This window comes from Bufo gargarizans, unplaced genomic scaffold, assembly GCF_014858855.1.
Source record: "Bufo gargarizans isolate SCDJY-AF-19 unplaced genomic scaffold, ASM1485885v1 fragScaff_scaffold_444_pilon, whole genome shotgun sequence".
NCBI lineage: Eukaryota > Metazoa > Chordata > Amphibia > Anura > Bufonidae > Bufo > Bufo gargarizans.
This window is the reverse complement of record NW_025334119.1, coordinates 101,095-126,772: the sequence shown is the minus strand read 5'-3', so window position 1 is coordinate 126,772 and position 25,678 is coordinate 101,095. Positions and strand designations below refer to the sequence as shown.

The window sequence follows — 25,678 nt, the reverse complement described above, 5'->3', positions numbered from 1 at the left end:
TGAATGATCGCACTATTGGTGATCACTGATAGATGACGTGGATGAATGATCACACTATTGGTGATCACTGATAGATGACGTGTATGAATGATCACACTATTGGTGATCACTGATAGATGACGTGTATGAATGATCGCACTATTGGTGATCACTGATAGATGACGTGTATGAATGATCGCACTATTGGTGATCACTGATAGATGATGTGGATGAATGATCGCACTATTGGTGATCACTGATAGATGATGTGGATGAATGATCGCACTATTGGTGATCACTGATAGATGACGTGTATGAATGATCACACTATTGGTGATCACTGATAGATGACGTGTATGAATGATCGCACTATTGGTGATCACTGATAGATGACGTGGATGAATGATCACACTATTGGTGATCACTGATAGATGACGTGTATGAATGATCACACTATTGGTGATCACTGATAGATGACGTGTATGAATGATCGCACTATTGGTGATCACTGATAGATGACGTGTATGAATGATCGCACTATTGGTGATCACTGATAGATGATGTGGATGAATGATCGCACTATTGGTGATCACTGATAGATGATGTGGATGAATGATCGCACTATTGGTGATCACTGATAGATGACGTGTATGAATGATCACACTATTGGTGATCACTGATAGATGACGTGTATGAATGATCACACTATTGGTGATCACTGATAGATGACGTGTATGAATGATCACACTATTGGTGATCATTGATAGATAATGTGTATGAATGATCGCACTATTGGTGATCACTGATAGATGACGTGTATGAATGATCACACTATTGGTGATCACTGATAGATGACGTGTATGAATGATCACACTATTGGTGATCACTGATAGATGACGTGTATGAATGATCGCACTATTGGTGATCACTGATAGATGACGTGTATGAATGATCGCACTATTGGTGATCACTGATAGATGACGTGTATGAATGATCACACTATTGGTGATCACTGATAGATGACGTGTATGAATGATCACACTATCCACTTAATGTGTAGGCGCAGCGTCCACCGGTGCACCGTGGTCCGGCCTGGGGTGCAGTGTGTGCACATTCCGGCGCAGCGCACTGCTAATACTCGGGTCCGATCTGGCCTAAGTGTTTGCGCCCCGTCCTGATGACGCATTCAGGAGGCGACTGGCACCGGAGTATGGCGGCCTGCCCTGTGGGTGCTCCTAGTTACAGGTAATAGGCCAGCGCCGATGCAGAATAACACTATGAGCGGGCGATCGTCCTGCCAATCAGTAATTTCAGCATTTACCCCCAGTGCTGTGGCTACACCCATTGCTGCCCATTTCCCCTGAAGAAGCCAGAATACTGGCGAAACATGTCGGGGGCAGTTGTAGTTTCTAATGTCAGTCTCCTCCTTCCCAGTGAACAAGCGGTGGTTAGCGGAGATTTCAATAGTGCGATCATTCATACACGTCATCTATCAGTGATCACCAATAGTGCGATCATTCATATACGTCATCCATCAGTGATCACCAATAGTGCGATCATTCATACACGTCATCTATCAGTGATCACCAATAGTGCGATCATTCATATACGTCATCCATCAGTGATCACCAATAGTGCGATCATTCATACACGTCATCTATCAGTGATCACCAATAGTGCGATCATTCATACACGTCATCTATCAGTGATCACCAATAGTGCGATCATTCATACACGTCATCTATCAGTGATCACCAATAGTGCGATCATTCATACACGTCATCCATCAGTGATCACCAATAGTGCGATCATTCATCCACGTCATCCATCAGTGATCACCAATAGTGCGATCATTCATCCACGTCATCTATCAGTGATCACCAATAGTGCGATCATTCATACATGTCGGGGGCAGTTGTAGTTTCTAATGTCAGTCTCCTCCTTCCCAGTGAACAAGCGGTGGTTAGCGGAGATTTCAATAGTGTGATCATTCATACACGTCATCTATTAGTGATCACCAATAGTGCGATCATTCATACACGTCATCTATCAGTGATCACTAATAGTGCGATCATTCATACACGTCATCTATTAGTGATCACCAATAGTGCGATCATTCATACACGTCATCTATCAGTGATCACTAATAGTGCGATCATTCATACACGTCATCTATCAGTGATCACCAATAGTGTGATCATTCATACACGTCATCCATCAGTGATCACCAATAGTGTGATCATTCATACACGTCATCCATCAGTGATCACCAATAGTGCGATCATTCATACACGTCATCTATCAGTGATCACTAATAGTGCGATCATTCATACACGTCATCTATCAGTGATCACCAATAGTGTGATCATTCATACACGTCATCCATCAGTGATCACCAATAGTGTGATCATTCATCCACGTCATCTATCAGTGATCACCAATAGTGCGATCATTCATACACGTCATCTATCAGTGATCACTAATAGTGCGATCATTCATCCACGTCATCTATCAGTGATCACCAATAGTGTGATCATTCATACACGTCATCCATCAGTGATTACCAATAGTGCGATCATTCATACACGTCATCTATCAGTGATCACTAATAGTGCGATCATTCATACACGTCATCTATCAGTGATCACCAATAGTGCGATCATTTATACACGTCATCTATCAGTGATCACCAATAGTGTAATCATTCATACACGTCATCCATCAGTGATCACCAATAGTGTAATCATTCATACACGTCATCTATCAGTGATCACCAATAGTGCGATCATTCATACACGTCATCTATCAGTGATCACCAATAGTGCGATCATTCATCCACGTCATCTATCAGTGATCACCAATAGTGTGATCATTCATACACGTCATCTATCAGTGATCACCAATAGTGTAATCATTCATACACGTCATCCATCAGTGATCACCAATAGTGCGATCATTCATATACGTCATCCATCAGTGATCACCAATAGTGCGATCATTCATACACGTCATCTATCAGTGATCACCAATAGTGCGATCATTCATACACGTCATCCATCAGTGATCACCAATAGTGCGATCATTCATACACGTCATTCATCAGTGATCACCAATAGTGCGATCATTCATACACATCATCCATCAGTGATCACCAATAGTGCGATCATTCATACACGTCATCTATCAGTGATCACCAATAGTGCGATCATTCATACACGTCATCTATCAGTGATCACCAATAGTGCGATCATTCATACATGTCATCCATCAGTGATCACCAATAGTGGGATCATTCATACACGTCATCCATCAGTGATCACCAATAGTGCGATCATTCATACACGTCATCCATCAGTGATCACCAATAGTGCGATCATTCATACACGTCATCTATCAGTGATCACCAATAGTGTGATCATTCATACACGTCTTCTATCAGTGATCACCAATAGTTGGATCATTCATACACGTCATCCATCAGTGATCACCAATAGTGCGATCATTCATACACGTCATCTATCAGTGATCACTATAGTGTGATCATTCATACACGTTATCTATCAGTGATCACCAATAGTGCGATCATTCATACACGTCATCTATCAGTGATTACTTATAGTGTGATCATTCATACACGTCATCCATCAGTGATCACCAATAGTGTGATCATTCATACACATCATCTATCAGTGATTACTAATAGTGCGATCATTCATACACGTCATCTATCAGTGATCACCAATAGTGTGATCATTCATACACGTCATCCATCAGTGATCACCAATAGTGTGATCATTCATACACGTCATCTATCAGTGATCACCAATAGTGCGATCATTCATACACGTCATCTATCAGTGATCACCAATAGTGTGATCATTCATACACGTCATCCATCAGTGATCACCAATAGTGTGATCATTCATACACGTCATCTATCAGTGATCACCAATAGTGCGATCATTCATACACGTCATCTATCAGTGATTACTAATAGTGTGATCATTCATACACGTCATCTATCAGTGATCACCAATAGTGTGATCATTCATACACGTCATCTATCAGTGATCACTAATAGTGTGATCATTCATACACGTCATCAATCAGTGATTACTAATAGTGCGATCATTCATACACGTCATCCATCAGTGATCACTAATAGTGCGATCATTCATACACGTCATCTATCAGTGATCACCAATAGTGTGATCATTCATACACGTCATCTATCAGTGATCACCAATAGTGCGATCATTCATCCACGTCATCTATCAGTGATCACCAATAGTGTGATCATTCATACACGTCATCTACCAGTGATCACCAATAGTGTGATCATTCATACACGTCATCTATCAGTAATCACTAATAGTGTGATCATTCATACACGTCATCTATCAGTGATCACTATAGTGTGTAGTGCTTCTAGCCTGTCAGCCTCCAGCCGATCCGCTGTGTGTATGGGTGCAACTTGCACTTCCTTGACAGTGTGGAAAGGCCTTTAGGTCCCCACTGCTTTACACTGCCAAACTGCCAGCAGCATAGAGCTAGTAATAGCCAGGTACACTGTAGTATCTTGTATACCTAGTGAGAGGGTGGCAGTTAGTGCCGTCTCCCGCGTCCTCCTCACCGTCTAGTACCCCAACTCCTGCTGAAGTGGGGACGCTCAGTGTAATCTGGTTTGTAGGAACAATTAGTAAAGATAAGCAGTACCTTCCCCCGTCTGCTGACATTCAGGTTTAGTACCTATAGTAATAGCAGTGACGCTTTATACTACACCGGGGTCCGGAGAGCTCTTACTGCCGCGTTAGGCTTTAGACTTCCATAATGGAAGAGCTCATTAGTACTCACCCCATAAGACGCAGGGGCATCTCCCCCACTTTTGGGGGGGGGGGGGGATACTTCTTATGGGGGCTTCTTATGTGTTTGCAATGTTTTTTATTGTTGCATCTATCACTTTGTAGGCCACCCTCACCACTTTCCAGGAAGGGAGGGGGGGCTTGGCAAGGGTGGGACGGGGCATGGACAGCAACCGTAACGGTTTATCTTCATTTACACCAGTTTTCAGGAAGGGAGGGGGGCTTGGCAAGGGTGGGACGGGGCATGGACAGCAACCGTAACGGTTTTATCTTCATTTACACCAGTTTCCAGGAAGGGAGGGGGGGCTTGGTAAGGGTGGGACGGGGCATGGACAGCACCGTAACGGTTTTATCTTCATTTACACCACTTTTCAGGAAGGGAGGGGGGGGCTTGGCAAGGGTGGGACAGGGCATGGACAGTAACCGTAACGGTTTTATCTTCATTTACACCAGTTTTCAGGAAGGGAGGGGGGGGCTTGGTAAGGGTGGGAAGGGGCATGGGCAGCAACCGTAACGGTTTTATCTTCATTTACACCAGTATCCAGAAAGGGAGGGGGGGGCTTGGCAAGGGTGGGACGGGGCATGGGCAGCAACCGCAACGGTTTTTATCTTCATTTACACCAGTTCCAGAAAGGGAGGGGGGGGCTTGGTAAGGGTGGGACGGGGCATGGACAGTAACCGCAACGGTTTTATCTTCATTTACACCAGTTTCCAGAAAGGGAGGGGGGGGCTTGGTAAGGGTGGGACGGGGCATGGACAGTAACCGTAACGGTTTTATCTTCATTTACACCAGTTTCCAGAAAGGGAGGGGGGGGCTTGGTAAGGGTGGGACGGGGCATGGACAGCAACCGCAACGGTTTTATCTTCATTTACACCAGTTTCCAGAAAGGGAGGGGGGGCTTGGTAAGGGTGGGACGGGGCATGGACAGTAACCGTAACGGTTTTATCTTCATTTACACCAGTTTCCAGAAAGGGAGGGGGGGCTTGGCAAGGGTGGGACGGGGCATGGGCAGCAACCGTAACGGTTTTATCTTCATTTACACCAGTTTCCAGAAAGGGAGGGGGGCTTGGCAAGGGTGGGACGGGGCATGGGCAGCAACCGCAACGGTTTTATCTTCATTTACACCAGTTTCCAGAAAGGGAGGGGGGGGCTTGGTAAGGGTGGGACGGGGCATGGGCAGCAACCGTAACGGTTTTATCTTCATTTACACCAGTTTTCAGGAAGGGAGGGGGGCTTGGTAAGGGTGGGACGGGGCATGGACAGCAACCGTAACGGTTTTATCTTCATTTACACCACTTTTCAGGAAGGGAGGGGGGGCTTGGCAAGGGTGGGACGGGGCATGGACAGCAACCGTAACGGTTTTATCTTCATTTACACCAGTTTTCAGGAAGGGAGGGGGGGCTTGGTAAGGGTGGGACGGGGCATGGACAGCAACCGTAACGGTTTTATCTTCATTTACACCACTTTTCAGGAAGGGAGGGGGGCTTGGCAAGGGTGGGACGGGGCATGGACAGCAACCGTAACGGTTTTATCTTCATTTACACCAGTTTCCAGAAAGGGAGGGGGGGGCTTGGTAAGGGTGGGACGGGGCATGGACAGCAACCGTAACGGTTTTATCTTCATTACACCACTTTTCAGGAAGGGAGGGGGGGCTTGGCAAGGGTGGGACGGGGCATGGACAGCAACCGCAACGGTTTTATCTTCATTTACACCAGTTTCCAGGAAGGGAGGGGGGGCTTGGCAAGGGTGGGAAGGGGCATGGGCAGCAACCGTAACGGTTTTATTTTCATTTACACCAGTTTCCAGGAAGGGAGGGGGGGCTTGGCAAGGGTGGGACGGGGCCATGGGCAGCAACCGTAACGGTTTTATCTTCATTACACCAGTTTCCAGAAAGGGAGGGGGGGGCTTGGTAAGGGTGGGACGGGGCATGGACAGCAACCGTAACGGTTTTTATCTTCATTTACACCACTTTTCAGGAAGGGAGGGGGGGCTTGGCAAGGGTGGGACGGGGCATGGACAGCAACCGCAACGGTTTTATCTTCATTTACACCAGTTTTCAGGAAGGGAGGGGGGGGCTTGGTAAGGGTGGGACGGGGCATGGACAGTAACCGTAACGGTTTTATCTTCATTTACACCAGTTTCCAGAAAGGGAGGGGGGGCTTGGGAAGGGTGGGACGGGGCAGGGGCAGCAACCGTAACGGTTTTATCTTCATTTACACCAGTTTTCAGGAAGGGAGGGGGGGGCTTGGTAAGGGTGGGACGGGGCATGGACAGCAACCGTAACGGTTTTATCTTCATTTACACCACTTTTCAGGAAGGGAGGGGGGGGCTTGGCAAGGGTGGGACGGGGCAGGGGCAGCAACCGCAACGGTTTTATCTTCATTTACACCAGTTTCCAGAAAGGGAGGGGGGGCTTGGTAAGGGTGGGACGGGGCATGGGCAGCAACCGTAACGGTTTTATCTTCATTTACACCAGTTTCCAGGAAGGGAGGGGGGGCTTGGCAAGGGTGGGACGGGGCATGGACAGTAACCGTAACGGTTTTATCTTCATTTACACCAGTTTCCAGAAAGGGAGGGGGGGCTTGGTAAGGGTGGGACGGGGCATGGACAGCAACCGTAACGGTTTTATCTTCATTACACCACGTTTCAGGAAGGGAGGGGGGGCTTGGCAAGGGTGGGACGGGGCATGGACAGCAACCGTAACGGTTTTATCTTCATTTACACCAGTTTCCAGGAAAGGGAGGGGGGGGCCTGGTAAGGGTGGGACGGGGGCATGGACAGCAACCGTAACGGTTTTATCTTCATTTACACCACTTTTCAGGAAGGGAGGGGGGGCTTGGCAAGGGTGGGACGGGGCTATGGACAGCAACCGCAACGGTTTTATCTTCATTTACACCAGTTTCAGGAAGGGAGGGGGGGCTTGGCAAGGGTGGGACGGGGCAATGGACAGCAACCGTAACGGTTTTATCTTCATTTACACCAGTTTCCAGGAAGGGAGGGGGGCTCTTGGCAAGGGTGGGGACGGGGCATGGGACAGCAACCGTAACGGTTTTATCTTCATTTACACCAGTTTTCAGGAAGGGAGGGGGGGCTTGGCAAGGGTGGGACGGGGCATGGGCAGCAACCGTAACGGTTTTATCTTCATTTACACCACTTTCAGAAGGGAGGGGGGGCTTGGCAAGGGTGGGACGGGGCATGGACAGCAACCGTAACGGTTTTATCTTCATTTACACCAGTTTCAGGAAGGGAGGGGGGGCTTGGCAAGGGTGGGACGGGGCATGGGCAGCAACCGTAACGGTTTTATCTTCATTTACACCAGTTTCCAGGAAGGGAGGGGGGGCTTGGCAAGGGTGGGACGGGCATGGGCAGCAACCGTAACGGTTTTATCTTCATTTACACCAGTTTTCAGGAAGGGAGGGGGGGCTTGGTAAGGGTGGGACGGGGCATGGACAGCAACCGTAACGGTTTTATCTTCATTTACACCAGTTTCCAGAAAGGGAGGGGGGGCTTGGCAAGGGTGGGACGGGGCATGGACAGCAACCGTAACGGTTTTATCTTCATTTACACCACTTTTCAGGAAGGGAAGGGGGGGCTTGGCAAGGGTGGGACGGGGCATGGACAGCAACCGCAACGGTTTTATCTTCATTTACACCAGTGTTCCAGAAAGGGAGGGGGGGCTTGGCAAGGGTGGGACGGGGCATGGACAGCAACCGCAACGGTTTTATTTCATTTACACCAGTTTCCAGGAAGGGAGGGGGGCTTGGCAAGGGTGGGACGGGGGCATGGGCAGCAACCGTAACGGTTTTATCTTCATTACACCAGTTTCCAGAAAGGGAGGGGGGCTTGGTAAGGGTGGGACGGGGCATGGACAGCAACCGTAACGGTTTTATCTTCATTTACACCACTTTTCAGGAAGGGAGGGGGGGCTTGGCAAGGGTGGGACGGGGCATGGACAGCAAACCGCAACGGTTTTATCTTCATTTACACCAGTTTTCAGGAAGGGAGGGGGGGCTTGGTAAGGGTGGGACGGGGCAGGGGCAGCAACCGTAACGGTTTTATCTTCATTTACCCAGTTTTCAGGAAGGGAGGGGGGGCTTGGTAAGGGGGGACGGGGCATAGGACAGTAACCGTAACGGTTTTATCTTCATTTACACCAGTTTTCCAGAAGGGAGGGGGGGCTTGGCAAGGGTGGGACGGGGCCATGGACAGCAACCGTAACGGTTTTATCTTCATTTACACCAGTTTCCAGAAAGGGAGGGGGGGCTTGGCAAGGGTGGGACGGGCATGGACAGCAACCGTAACGGTTTATCTTCATTTACACCAGTTTCAGGAAGGGAGGGGGGGCTTGGCAAGGTGGGACGGGGCAGGGGCAGCAACCGTAACGGTTTTATCTTCATTTACAGCAGTTTCCAGAAAGGGAGGGGGGGCTTGGCAAGGGTGGGACGGGGCAGGGACAGCAACCGTAATGGTTTTATCTTCATTTACACCACTTTCAGGAAGGGAGGGGGGCTTGGCAAGGGTGGGGACGGGGCATGGACAGCACCCGTAACGGTTTTATCTTCATTTACACCACTTTTCAGGAAGGGAGGGGGGGCTTGGCAAGGGTGGGACGGGCCATGGACAGCACCCGTAACGGTTTTTATCTTCATTTACACACTTTCAGGAAGGGAGGGGGTGCTTGGCAAGGGTGGGACGGGGCATGGACAGCAACCGTAACGGTGTTATCTTCATTTACACCACTTTTCAGGAAGGGAGGGGGGGCTTGGCAAGGGTGGGACGGGGCATGGACAGCAACCGCAACGGTTTTATCTTCATTTACACCAGTTTTCAGGAAGGGAGGGGGCTTGGTAAGGGTGGGACGGGCATGGGCAGCAACCGTAACGGTTTATCTTCATTTACACCAGTTTCCAGGAAGGGAGGGGGGGCTTTGGCAAGGGTGGGACGGGGCATGGACAGCAACCGTAACGGTTTTATCTTCATTTACACCAGTTTTCAGGAAGGGAGGGGGGGCTTGGCAAGGGTGGGACGGGGCATGGACAGCAACCGTAACGGTTTTATCTTCATTTACACCAGTTTCCAGGAAGGGAGGGGGGCTTGGTAAGGGTGGGACGGGGCATGGACAGTAACGCAACGGTTTTATCTTCATTTACACCAGTTTCCAGGAAGGGAGGGGGGGCTTGGCAAGGGTGGGACGGGGCCATGGGCAGCAACCGTAACGGTTTTATCTTCATTTACACCAGTTTTCAGGAAGGGAGGGGGGGCTTGGCAAGGGTGGGACGGGGCTATGGGCAGCAACCGTAACGGTTTTATCTTCATTACACCAGTTTCCAGAAAGGGAGGGGGGGCTTGGCAAGGGTGGGAAGGGGCATGGGCAGCAACCGTAACGGTTTTATCTTCATTTACACCACTTTTCAGGAAGGGAGGGGGGGCTTGGCAAGGGTGGGACGGGGCATGGACAGTAACCGCAACGGTTTTATCTTCATTTACACCAGTTTCCAGAAAGGGAGGGGGGGCTTGGTAAGGGTGGGACGGGGCATGGGCAGCAACCGCAACGGTTTTATCTTCATTTACACCACTTTTCAGGAAGGGAGGGGGGCTTGGTAAGGGTGGGAAGGGGCATGGACAGTAACCGTAACGGTTTTATCTTCATTTACACCACTTTTCAGGAAGGGAGGGGGGGCTTGGCAAGGGTGGGAAGGGGCATGGACAGTAACCGTAACGGTTTTATCTTCATTTACACCAGTTTTCAGGCGTCAGTGAAGCCAGAGATGTAAGATTTCTGTTTAGGAACATGGACTGCCGGAGGAGGCACCACATGTGTGATGAGGCCTGAGCCTTGTCCCAGATTAGGCGCACCCACCAGCATCGCAGGGGATAGTAACACTGGCATCGCAGACAATCATTTCAGGTGTTACTCTCTCACTGCATCCCTCACTTGTCAGACATTAGAAATCCCATAAGATTGGGGCCACACGGCGCTTAAACGGTTATTTCTACAAAATGTTACCTTCTGAATCAGTAGTTAGCAGATTTCTGAAAATCATTGCATACAGTCTCCTGAAACAGAGAGATGATAATTTACATCTAGATGGACTTTCCGACAGGGTTCCGAGCTCCATTTGCAGTAATACCATAAACATGTCCGTGCATCCCACCCCAGATACCTGTGCAGCGTTTCATCCTCTGTCCGAATATATACACGGAAAACATAGGAAACACCGACCGCACGTTCCAGATTTATTCCATCATTTACAGGAAACCTCCACAACCTAAATCTCACCGGATTGTTTTCTGGAAATCATCCATTTTTATCAACTTTAGTGTAATGTGCATGGGTACATTTACCCCAATATAGCAGCCGAAATACGAGCTAAGGCCAATGAGCCCCCAATAATCAGGTGGCCCCCATTATTCAGGCTGTTTGTACTGTACTAAGAGGATGACTAAGCTCTAGTGCCCACCTATTACATCATGACATAGATGTGCAATTACTTAAAGGGGTTGTCCAGGCTACTGATGAGGTATCCTCAGGATAGTCATCAGTATCAGATGGGTGGGGTCCGGCACCTCCAGCGATTAGCGGAGCGGAGGCAGAAGGGTCTGCACACTGTATTTCAGGAGCTCTGCACTTGAATAGGAGCTGCACTGCAGTACCCAGCATGCCCACTGCACAGCTGTCTTATTCTACATTCATACACTGTTTAGTTTAATCCAGTGCCGCAGCCACAGCTCATCAGAGGGGGTGCCAGGTGCAGGACCGCCGCTGATCCGATATTGCTAGTATCAGCACATGTCAATATCCATATCTGGATACCTGAAACAACCCTAATCTGGATACTATTGTAATTGCAGGTAATAAACAATGTAGCATAGCCCCCGAGTTACTCAATACAATGCATTTGTATAGCACCACCGGCTGTTATTCTTATTTCTGTGTCCTGCTCACTGAGAAGGTCGCACATGCTCAGTGTTATCCTTCCTCTGCCTCCTGAACTGTGATACGCAGAGCACGGACACGCCCCCTGAGCTGCAGCAGAAAGGACACTGCCCTTGAGCTGTCAGCTGGAGATAAATCTAGCAGAGCAATGAATGGGGAGATCTCTGGATCCATGTGAGGTCCAGGACTGGCTCTGGCTTTGTTAGAAAGAGGTTGTCATGTCCTATACGATGTCTGGTTTTCAATGTTTAGATTTGTCCTGGGATAACCACTTTAAGTGGAAGGGGGTAAAGGAAGATAACAGGACACCCAAAATAATATTGGGGTCAATTTTATTCTACAGACTGAAAAAATCCCTTCTGGAAAATGACATCAAACATTGATTGTTAGAAGCCCATCAGTTACCTGGGTTCTTTCACAGAGAAGCTCTGTACCCCAAATAGTTCTCCGAGAGGATCATTAGAGCAGTGGACAATGTGCTGCTGCTTCTTGTCATACAACTGCTTGGCCATAATGTACTGACCAAGATGGTGAATTACCTACAGAGCAAGTACAAAGACACAGCAATAACCAGCATACAGAATATCACATCATCATACATCATCATCAGGGATTGTGCACCCACCTCTTTCATTGTAAAGATTTCCTTCTTGGCACCACCAGATTGTAACAGATTTAGCAGAAGAGCATTTGGTCTTACCTTAAAAATAAAGAAAATGTTGCATATGAACATATAATGCCAAGACTGAAGTGTAGGTTTACAGACTTACACAGAGAATGCTATGACTCACTGATAACACCTCCCCTGTGTACAGATATCAGGGACTGACAGCTATCTCTGTATACACACTTACACAGAGAATACTATCACTGATAACACCTCCCTGTGTACAGATATCAGGAACTGACAGCTATCTCTGTATACACACTTACACAGAGATTACTATCACTGATAACACCTCCCTGTGTACAGATATCAGGGACTGGCCGCTATCTCTGTATACACACTTACACAGAGATTACTATCACTGATAACACCTCCCTGTGTACAGATATCAGGGACTGACAGCTATCTCTGTATACACACTTACACAGAGAATACTATCACTGATAACATCTCCCTGTGTACAGCTATCAGGGACTGACAGCTATCTCTGTATACACACTTACACAAAGATTACTATCACTGATAACACCTCCCTGTGTACAGATATCAGGGACTGACAGCTATCTCTGTATACACACTTACACAGAGATTACTATCACTGATAACACCTCCCTGTGTACAGATATCAGTGACTGACAGCTATCTCTGTATACACACTTACACAGAGAATACTATCACTGATAACACCTCCCCTGTGTACAGATATCAGGGACTGACAGCTATCTCTGTATACACACTCACACAGAGAATACCATCACTGATAACACCTCCCTGTGTACAGATATCAGGGACTGACAGCTATCTCTGTATACACACTCACACAGAGAATACCATCACTGATAACACCTCCCCTGTGTACAGATATCAGGGACTGACAGCTATCTCTGTATACACACTTACACAGATAATACTATCACTGATAACACCACCCTGTGTACAGATATCAGTGACTGACAGCTATCTCTGTATACACACTTACACAGAGATTACTATCACTGATAACACCTCCCTGTGTACAGATATCAGTGACTGACAGCTATCTCTGTATACACACTTACACAGAGAATACTATCACTGATAACACCTCCCCTGTGTACAGATATCAGGGACTGACAGCTATCTCTGTATACACACTCACACAGAGAATACCATCACTGATAACACCTCCCTGTGTACAGATATCAGGGACTGACAGCTATCTCTGTATACACACTCACACAGAGAATACCATCACTGATAACACCTCCCCTGTGTACAGATATCAGGGACTGACAGCTATCTCTGTATACACACTTACACAGAGAATGCTATCACTGATAACACCTCCCTGTGTACAGATATCAGTGACTGACAGCTATCTCTGTATACACACTTACACAGAGAATACTATCACTGATAACACCTCCCTGTGTACAGATATCAGGGACTGACAGCTATCTCTGTATACACACTTACACAGAGAATACCATCACTGATAACACCTCCCCTGTGTACAGATATCAGTGACTGACAGTTATCTCTGTATACACACTTACACAGAGAATACTATCACTGATAACACCTCCCCTGTGTACAGCTATCAGGGACTGACAGCTATCTCTGTATACACACTTACACAGAGAATACTATCACTGATAACACCTCCCCTGTGTACAGATATCAGGGACTGACAGCTATCTCTGTATACACACTTACACAGAGAATACTATCACTGATAACACCTCCCCTGTGTACAGCTATCAGTGACTGACAGCTATCTCTGTATACACACTTACACAGAGAATACTATCACTGATAACACCTCCCTGTGTACAGATATCAGTGACTGACAGCTATCTCTGTATACACACTACACAGAGAATGCTATGACTCACTGATAACACCTCCCCTGTGTACAGATATCAGGGACTGACAGCTATCTCTGTATACACACTTACACAGAGATTACTATCACTGATAACACCTCCCCTGTGTACAGATATCAGGGACTGACAGTTATCTCTGTATACACACTTACACAGAGAATACTATCACTGATAACACCTCCCTGTGTACAGATATCAGGGACTGACAGCTATCTCTGTATACACACTACACAGAGATACTATCACTGAATAACACCTCCCCTGTGTACAGATATCAGGGACTGACAGCTATCTCTGTATACACACTTACACAGAGATTACTATCACTGATAACACCTCCCCTGTGTACAGATATCAGGGACTGACAGCTATCTCTGTATACACACTTACACAGAGATTACTATCACTGATAACACCTCCCTGTGTACAGATATCAGGGACTGACAGCTATCTCTGTATACACACTTACACAGAGATTACTATCACTGATAACACCTCCCTGTGTACAGATATCAGGGACTGACAGCTATCTCTGTATACACACTTACACAGAGAATACTATCACTGATAACACCTCCCCTGTGTACAGCTATCAGGGACTGACAGCTATCTCTGTATACACACTTACACAGAGATTACTATCACTGATAACACCTCCCCTGTGTACAGATATCAGGGACTGACAGCTATCTCTGTATACACACTTACATAGAGAATACTATCACTGATAACACCTCCCTGTGTACAGATATCAGGGACTGACAGCTATCTCTGTATACACACTTACACAGAGAATACTATCACTGATAACACCTCCCCTGTGTACAGATATCAGGGACTGACAGCTATCTCTGTATACACACTTACACAGAGAATACTATCACTGATGACACCTCCCTGTGTACAGATATCAGTGACTGACTGCTATCTCTGTATACACACTTACACAGAGAATACTATCACTGATAACACCTCCCTATGTACAGATATCAGGGACTGACAGCTATCTCTGTATACACACTTACACAGAGAATACTATCACTGATAACACCTCCCCTGTGTACAGCTATCAGTGACTGACAGCTATCTCTGTATACACACTTACACAGAGATTACTATCACTGATAACACCTCCCCTGTGTACAGATATCAGTGACTGACAGCTATCTCTGTATAATAAATTACACAGAGATTACTATCACTGATAACACCTCCCTGTGTACAGATATCAGGGACTGACAGCTATCTCTGTATACACACTTACACAGAGATTACCATCACTGATAACACCTCCCTGTGTACAGATATCAGTGACTGACAGCTATCTCTGTATACACACTTACACAGAGATTACTATCACTGATAACACCTCCCCTGTGTACAGATATCAGGGACTGACAGCTATCTCTGTATACACACTTACACAGAGATTACTATCACTGATAACACCTCCCCTGTGTACAGATATCAGTGACTGACAGCTATCTCTGTATACACTTACACAGAGATTACTATCACTGATAACACCTACCCTGTGTACAGATATCAGGGACTGACAGCTATCTCTGTATAGACACTTACACAGAGAATACTATCACTGATAACACCTCCCCTGTGTACAGATATCAGGGACTGACAGCTATCTCTGTATACACACTTACACAGAGAATACTATCACTGATGACACCTCCCTGTGTACAGATATCAGTGACTGACTGCTATCTCTGTATACACACTTACACAGAGAATACTATCACTGATAACACCTCCCTATGTACAGATATCAGGGACTGACAGCTATCTCTGTATACACACTTACACAGAGAATACCATCACTGATAACACCTCCCTGTGTACAGATATCAGGGACTGACAGCTATCTCTGTATACACACTTACACAGAGATTACTATCACTGATAACACCTCCCCTGTGTACAGATATCAGGGACTGACAGCTATCTCTGTATACACACTTACACAGAGAATACTATCACTGATAACACCTCCCCTGTGTACAGATATCAGTGACTGACAGCTATCTCTGTATACACACTTACACAGAGAATACCATCACTGATAACACCTCCCTATGTACAGATATCAGTGACTGACAGCTATCTATGTATACACACTTACACAGAGATTACTATCACTGATAACACCTCCCCTGTGTACAGATATCAGGGACTGACAGCTATCTCTGTATACACACTTACACAGAAATTACCATCACTGATAACACCTCCCTGTGTACAGATATCAGTGACTGACAGCTATCTCTGTATACACACTTACACAGAGATTAATATCTAGCACTGATAACACCTCCCTGTGTACAGATATCAGGGACAGACAGCTATCTCTGTATACACACTTACACAGAGATTACTATCACCGTTAACACCTCCCCTGTGTACAGATACCAGTGACTGACAGCTATCTCTGTATACACACTTACACAGAGAATACTATCACCGATAACACCTCCCTATGTACAGATACCAGTGACTGACAGCTATCTCTGTATACACACTTACACAGAGATTACTATCACTGATAACACCTCCCTGTGTACAGATATCAGTGACTGACAGCTATCTCTGTATACACACTTACACAGAGAATACTATCACCGATAACACCTCCCTATGTACAGATACCAGTGACTGACAGCTATCTCTGTATACACACTTACACAGAGAATACTATCACTGATAACACCTCCCTGTGTACAGATATCAGGGACTGACAGCTATCTCTGTATACACACTTACACAGAGAATACTATCACTGATAACACCTCCCTATGTACAGATATCAGTGACTGACAGCTATCTATGTATACACACTTATACAGAGAATACTATCACTGATAACACCTCCCCTGTGTACAGCTATCAGGGACTGACAGCTATCTCTGTATACACACTTACACAGAGAATACTATCACTGATAACACCTCCCTGTGTACAGATATCAGTGACTGACAGCTATCTCTGTATACACACTTACACAGAGAATACTATCACTGATAACACCTCCCTGTGTACAGATATCAGTGACTGACAGCTATCTCTGTATACACACTTACACAGAGATTACTATCACTGATAACACCTCCCTGTGTACAGATACCAGTGACTGACAGCTATCTCTGTATACACACTTACACAGAGATGACTATCAATCACTGATGAGACAGTCCTCATGTACAGCTGAAGTAAGAGAAAGCAGAGATTTATAAATTACAAGTTGTATTGAATCTTTGTCCACAGAAGTCTGCATCCGTCTGCCCAGCTCCTCCTGCTCTGTAGCCTGCTGCATACAGATTGCACTGCATTTTGTGATGACGGCTCCGTTTTACACCCAAGTTACTGTAAAAGACTACGAATACCGACTGACAGGCTGCACACACGTCAGAAATAACTTGGCTTTAGTTTCTCAGGTTTTGGTAAAGAAATGGCTGAGTTTATACCGCCAGACTAGTTCTGCTTAGCAGCAGCAGGAGGTGCAGCGGGATTATTGAGACGCACCTTTCCCATCACATTTAGAAGTAGTTTTATACATAATACCCTAATATAGAAATGATGCACATCAGTATAAATATATGTACAAGTCCTCCATGATCAGTTCTAGATCACATCAGTATAAAGATATGTACATGTCCTCCATGATGGGTTCTAGATCACATCAGTATAAAGATATGTACATGTCCTCCATGATGAGTTCTAGAGCACATCAGTATAAAGATATGTACATGTCACCCCTGATCAGTTCTAGATCACATCAGTATAAATATATGTACATGTCCTCCATGATGGGTTCTAGAGCACATCAGTATAAATATATGTACAAGTCCTCCCTGATCAGTTCTAGATTACATCAGTATAAAGATATGTACATGTCCTCCATGATGAGTTCTAGATCACATCAGTATAAATATATGTACATGTCCTCCATGATGGGTTCTAGATCACATCAGTATAAAGATATGTATAAGTCCTCCATGATGGGTTCTAGAGCACATCAGTATAAAGATATGTAAATGTCATCCCTGATCAGTTCTAGATCACATCAGTATAGAGATATGTACATGTCATCCCTGATCAGTTCTAGATCACATCAGTATAAAGATATGTACAAGTCCTCCCTGATCAGTTCTAGATCACATCAGTATAAATATATGTACAAGTCCTCCATGATCGGTTCTAGATCACATCAGTATAAATATATGTACGTCATCCATGATGAGTTCTAGATCAAATCAGTATAAATATATGTACAAGTCCTCCATGATGAGTTCTAGATCACATCAGTATAAAGATATGTATAAGTCCTCCCTGATCAGTTCTAGATCACATCAGTATAGAGATATGTACATGTCCTCCATGATGGGTTCTAGATCACATCAGTATAAATATATGTACAAGTCCTCCCTGATCAGTTCTAGATCACAACAGTATAAAGATATGTACATGTCCTCCATGATGGGTTCTAGATCACATCAGTGTAAATGTCATCCCTGATCAGTTCTAGATCACATCAGTATAAATATATGTACATGTCATCCATGATGAGTTCTAGATCATATCAGTATAAAGATATGTACATGTCCTCCATGATGAGTTCTAGATCACATCAGTATAAATATATGTATAAGTCCTCTATGATTAGTTCTAGATCACATCAGTATAAAGATATGTACATGTCCTCCATGATGGGTTCTAGATCACATCAGTATAAATATATGTACATGTCTTCCCTGATCAGTTCTAGATCACATCAGTATAAAGATACGTACAGTACAGACCAAAAGTTTGGAGACACCTTCTCATTCAAAGAGTTTTCTTTATTTTCATGACTATGACAGATGTAGATTCACACTGAAGGCATCAAAACTATGAATTATCACATGTGGAATTATATACATAACAAAAAAGTGTGAAACAACTGAAAATATGTCATATTCTAGGTTCTTCACAGTAGCCACCTTTTGCTTTGATTACTGCTTTGCACACTCTTGGCATTCTCTTGATGAGATTCAAGAGGTAGTCACCTGAAATGGTCTTCCACCAGTCTTGAAGGAGTTCCCAGAGATGCTTAGCACTTGTCGGCCCTTTTGCCTTCACTCTGCGGTCCAGCTCATCCCAAACCATCTCGATTGGGTTCAGGTCTGGTGACTGTGGAGGCCAGGTCATCTGGCGCAGCACCCCATCACTCTCCTTCATGGTCAAATAGCCCTTACACAGCCTGGAGGTGTGTTTGGGGTCATTGTCCTGTTGAAAAATAAATGATGGTCCAACTAAACGCAAACCGGATGGAATAGCATGCCGCTGCAAGATGCTGTGGTAGCCATGCTGGTTCAGTATGCCTTCAATTCTGAATAAATCCCCAACAGTGTCCCCAGCAAAGCCCCCCCCCACCATCACACCTCCTCCTCCATGCTTCACGGTGGGAACCAGGCATGTAGAGTCCATCCGTTCACCTTTTCTGCGTCGCACAAAGACACGGTGGTTGGAACCAAAGATCTCAGATTTGGACTCATCAGACCAAAGCACAGATTTCCACTGGTCTAATGTCCATTCCTTGTGTTCTTTAGCCCAAACAAGTCTCTTCTGCTTGTTGCCTGTCCTTAGCAGTGGTTTCCTAGCAGATCTTCTACCATGAAGGCCTGATTCACACAGTCTCCTCTTAACAGTTGTTCTAGAGATGTGTCTGCTGCTAGAACTCTGGGTGGCATTGACCTGGTCTCTAATCTGAGCTGCTGTTACCCTGCGATTTCTGAGGCTGGTGACTCGGATGAACTTATCCTCCGCAGCAGAGGTGACTCTTGGTCTTCCTTTCCTGGGGCGGTCCGCATGTGAGCCAGTTTCTTTGTAGCACTTGATGGTTTTTGTGACTGCACTTGGGGACACTTTCAAAGTTTTCCCAATTTTTCGGACTGACTGACCTTCATTTCTTAACCCCCTCAGCCCCGCTAGCTGAAACCCCCTTAATGACCAGGCCACTTTTTACACTTCTGCACTGCACTACTTTCACTGTTTATTGCTCGGTCATGCAACTTACCACCCAAATGAATGTTACCTCCTTTTCTTCTCACTAATGGAGCTTTCATTTGGTGGTATTTCATTGCTGCTGAAATTTTTACTTTTTTTGTTATTAATCAAAATGTAACGATTTTTTTGCAAAAAAATGACATTTTTCACTTTCAGCTGTAAAATTTTGCAAAAAAAACGACATCCATATATAAATTTTTCGCCAAATTTATTGTTCTACATGTCTTTGATAAAAAAAAAATGTTTGGGCAAAAAAAAATGGTTTGGGTAAAAGTTATAGCATTTACAAACTATGGTACAAAAATGTGAATTTCCGCTTTTTGAAGCAGCTCTGACTTTCTGAGCACCTGTCATGTTTCCTGAGGTTCTACAATGCCCAAACAGTAGAAAAACCCCACAAATGACCCCATTTCGGAAAGTAGACACCCTAAGGTATTCGCTGATGGGCATAGTGAGTTCATAGAACTTTTTATTTTTTGTCACAAGTTAGCGGAAAATGATGATTTATTTTTTATTTTATTTTTTTCTTACAAAGTCTCATATTCCACTAACTTGTGACAAAAAATAAAAAATTCTAGGAACTCGCCATGCCCCTCACGGAATACCTTGGGGTGTCTTCTTTCCAAAATGGGGTCACTTGTGGGGTAGTTATACTGCCCTGGCAATTTAGGGGCCCAGATGTGTGAGAAGAACTTTGCAATCAAAATCTGTAAAAAATGCCCGGTGAAATCCGAAAGGTGCTCTTTGGAATGTGGGCCCCTTTGCCCACTTTGGCATCAAAAAAGTGTCACACATGTGGTATCGCCGTACTCAGGAGAAGTTGGGGAATGTGTTTTGGGGTGTCATTTTACATATACCCATGCAGGGTGAGAGAAATATCTCGGCAAAAGACAACTTTTCCAATTTTTTTATACAAAGTTGGCATTTGACCAAGATATTATCTCACCCAGCATGGGTATATGTAAAATGACACCCCAAAACACATTGCCCAACTTCTCCTGAGTACGGCGATACCACATGTGTGACACTTTTTTGCAGACTAGATGCGCAAAGGGGCACATATTCCTTTTAGGAGGGCATTTTTAGACATTTGGATCCCAGACTTCTTCTCACGCTTTAGGGCCCCTAAAAAGCCAGGGCAGTATAAATACCCCACATGTGACCCCATTTTGGAAAGAAGACACCCCAAGGTATTCAATGAGGGGCATGGCGAGTTCATAGAATTATATTTTTTTTTGGCACAAGTTAGCGGAAATTGATTTTTTTTTGTATTTTCTCACAAAGTCTCACTTTCCGCTAACTTGGGACAAAAATTTCAATCTTTCATGGACTCAATATGCCCCTCACGGAATACCTTGGGGTGTCTTCTTTCCGAAATGGGGTCACATGTGGGGTATTTATACTGCCCTGGCATTTTAGGGCCCTAAAGCGTGAGAAGAAGTCTGGAATATAAATGTCTAATAAATGTTACGCATTTGGATTCTGTGAGGGGTATGGCGAGTTCATGTGAGATTTTATTTTTTGACACAAGTTAGTGGAATATGAGACTTTGTAAGAAAAAACAAAAACAAACAAAAAATTTCCGCTAACTTGGGCCAAAAAAATGTCTGAATGGAGCCTTACAGGGGGTGATCAATGACAGAGGGGTGATCAATGACAGGGGGGTGATCAATGACAAGGGGGGTGATCAATGACAGGGGGGGTGATCAATGACAGGGGGGGTGATCAATGACAGGGGGGTGATCACCCATATAGACTCCCTGATCACCCCCCTGTCATTGATCACCCCCCTGTCATTGATCACCTCCCTGTAAGGCTCAATTCAGAGGTCCGCATGTGTTTTGCGGATCCGATCCATGTATCAGTGGATCCGTAAAATCATACGGATGTCTGAATGGAGCTTTACAGGGGGGTGATCAATGACGGAGGTGATCAGGGAGTCTATATGGGTGATCACCCCCCTGTCATTGATCACCTCCCTGTAAGGCTCAATTCAGAGGTCCGCATGTGTTTTGCGGATCCGATCCATGTATCAGTGGATCCGTAAAAATCATACGGATGTCTGAATGGAGCTTTACAGGGGGGTGATCAATGACGGAGGTGATCAGGGAGTCTATATGGGTGATCACCCCCCTGTCATTGATCACCCCCCTGTAAGGCTCAATTCAGAGGTCCGCATGTGTTTTGCGGATCCGATCCATGTATCAGTGGATCCGTAAAAATCATACGGATGTCTGAATGGAGCTTTACAGGGGGGTGATCAATGACGGAGGTGATCAGGGAGTCTATATGGGTGATCACCCCCCTGTCATTGATCACCCCCCTGTAAGGCTCAATTCAGAGGTCCGCATGTGTTTTGCGGATCCGATCCATGTATCAGTGGATCCGTAAAAATCATACGGACGTCTGAATGGAGCCTTACAGGGGGGGGTGATCAGTGACAGGGGGGTGATCAATGACAGGGGGGTGATCAGGGAGTCTATATGGGGTGATCAGGGGTTCATAAGGGGTTAATAAGTGACAGGGGGGGGGTGTAGTGTAGTGTAGTGTTTGGTGCTACTTATTACTGACCTACCTGTGTCCTCTGGTGGTCGATCCTAACAGAAGGGACACCAGAGGACCAGGTAGCGGTATATCAGACGCGGTTATCAAAACAGCGTCTAATATACCTGTTAGGGGTTAAAAGAATCACATCTCCAGCCTGCCAGTGAGCGATCGCCGCTGGCAGGCTGGAGATCCACTCGCTTACCTTCCGTTCCTGTGAGCGTGCGTTCACAGGAAATCTCGCGTCTCGCGGGAGGACGCGTATATGCGTCGTTGAGCGCACAGCTGCCGCCTCCGGACCGCAGATCTGCGTTAGGCGGTCCGGAGGTGGGTAAAGTAATGATGGCCACTCGTTTTTCTTTACTTAGCTGCTTTTTTCTCGCCATAATACACATTCTAACAGTCTATTCAGTAGGACTATCAGCTGTGCGTCCACCTGACTTCTCCACCACTGATGGTCCCAACCCCATCTATAAGGCCAGAAACCCCCCGTATTACACCTGACAGGGCACACCTGTGAAGTGAAGACCATCTCAGGTGACCACCTCTTGGAGCTCAGCAAGAGAATGCCAATAGTGTGCAAAGCAGTAATCAGAGCAGAAGGCGGCTCCTGTGCAGAACCTAGAATATGACCTATTTTCAGTGGTTTCACACTTTCTGTTCTGTAGATAATTCCACATGTGATAATTCATAGTTTTGAGGCCTTCAGTGCGAATCTACATCGGTCATGAAGATGAAGGAAACTCTTTGAATGAGAAGGTGTCCAACCCTTTGGTCTGTACTGTCCGTGTCCTCCATGATCAGTTCTAGATGACATTTACATATCTTCATACCGCGGTTATTCGGAAACGGTGACATCGCCGTGTTTTACTATTGCGGTATATCGTGGATAGCGGTATATCGCTCAGCCCTATGCAGACCACAGTGTTATCTGCGCCTCCCTCTATGGGTAGCCAAGTGGCGCCCTAGGTGGGTGACTACCCTCGCCTATCCATCGTCCTGGCCTTAATGCAGAGCTCATTACCGCAGGAGGCATAACAGGAGAGGACTACAACTCCCAGCATATTTAATATCAGAACACATTACAGGGGGACAAGTAAGAGGATGGGATTACAACTCCCAGCATGTCCAAGCCGTTATTATATAATCAGAGTACATTATAAGAGGAGGTATAGAGAGGACTATAACTCTGATAGTACATAATAAGCTGGACATGCTGGGGGTTGTACAGGGTGCATGTAGCAGTGTAGCATGGTGCACCCTGTACACACACAGCTCTGCTACATGCTAGATTAATGCCCCCCTCCCCCCCGGACGGACTTACATGGAGCCTGGCAGGGACTCGGGGACTCGCGCTTCTTTTAACTCAAAGACTCAAATGAGTCTCTGAGTCCCTGCGACTCCCCCTGTGCTGTGATTGGTTGGAGGGCGGGGAGGGGCGGGGCTAGCGTCCACTGTCGGCGGCTCCTATTCCACTGCCTGCTGCGTCCCGGATCTGTACTATTGCCCCTGAGTGCCCCACCTGCTGCCCCTGAGTGCCCCGCCTGCTGCCCCCTCATATAGGAGCCCCAGGCCGCCCCCACCTGCTCTCCGGAAGCTCTGTGCACTCCAGCAGGCACGTCTGTGCGGACCGCAGGGTAGCGTCAGTCACGTCAGCAGTCACGTGTGTAGCGGCGGCTCCTCCCATTGGCTGAGCGCGCTGCTGCTGACGTCCAGCACTGTAGCTCTGCGCTCCTCCGGATCCATCCGCCGCGGCCTAGATCTCCCCAGATCCCGGTGAGCACTTTATAGCCGTGTGCGCGGGAGCGCTGCCTGTCAGATAAGTCCTCAGGAAGTAAACTAGGCATGCTGGAACTTGTAGTGCAGCCACTCTGGTAATGAACCCCCAGCTAGATGGAGGACTGGCAAAGTATAGGGCCCACGGGGACAGGCTTCAGTCATTATACAGAAGCATCCCCACCTCTACTGCTCCGTGTACAGCACCTGGGACAGGCTCTAATGTGTGCCGCCATCTTGTTGTGTAACCTACACTACCGGCTCCAGCCCAAGGTTCCTACAAGGATGTCCTATAAGGGGACAATCACTGCCTGAATGGGCTGCTTTTGGCGGGAGCACGCGGCTCCATGGAAGACCCTTTCAGCTGAATGGAAATGATTTTCACTTGTAGAACATTTTCTGCAAGAAAATCCAGTGTGTGTGAAAACACCCGAATGTACTTGGACATGGCGGTGGAGACTATCCTCTATCAGAGCAAGGTCATCACACTACATTTTAGATGGCTGTCCGCCGACCGATGTCTCCCTTGAATTCCCACTAGCTCACAAGCTTAAAGGGAGACGGGTGTAAGTCGCTGCCAGTCATCTCAGGCGCTGGTTTATGTCCTTGAGTTAAGATCACCATGTTGAACTCCAACCGCCTGATTCTTCTTCTCCACCGAGGGGGAGTCCTGACAACCCCCAAACGCATTAGACGCTCAGCAGGCTCTGCAAAAGTGTGAAGGGCCAACTTAAAGGGGTTTTCCATCATGTAAACTTCCAAACTGACAGGTTGATGTGCACTGCTGCAGCCAGTGACAATGTCACTGCTAGGTGACATCACTGCGGAGGCCAGTGCAGCGGCCACGTGACCAGAGGTAAAGAGACCCTGCCCCGGAAGATCAGCCCTGGAGCGGAGCGATGGGAAGCAGGAGGTAAACTAACTGTACCACCCGCTCTGGGGCATCTGTAGGAATTGGCTGCGGAGCTCATGGGGGGGGGGATGGGCACC

The 25,678-nt window shown here is 46.4% G+C and overlaps 1 protein-coding gene across 1 annotated transcript in view; it reads right to left on the bottom strand.

Moving 5' to 3' along the window:
• LOC122922542 (E3 ubiquitin-protein ligase Mdm2-like) overlaps window positions 1-25,312 on the bottom strand; it is a 47,856-nt gene extending 22,544 nt beyond the window's left edge. The window contains exons 1-4 of the mRNA XM_044273178.1: window positions 25,235-25,312; window positions 12,405-12,479; window positions 12,185-12,318; window positions 10,850-10,899 (exon numbers count right to left, since the gene is read on the bottom strand). Coding sequence (XP_044129113.1) covers window positions 10,850-10,899; window positions 12,185-12,318; window positions 12,405-12,479; window positions 25,235-25,312 — 337 coding nt within the window. The remainder of the gene's footprint in view (window positions 1-10,849; window positions 10,900-12,184; window positions 12,319-12,404; window positions 12,480-25,234) is intronic.
• Between the last annotated feature and the right edge of the window lie 366 nt (window positions 25,313-25,678).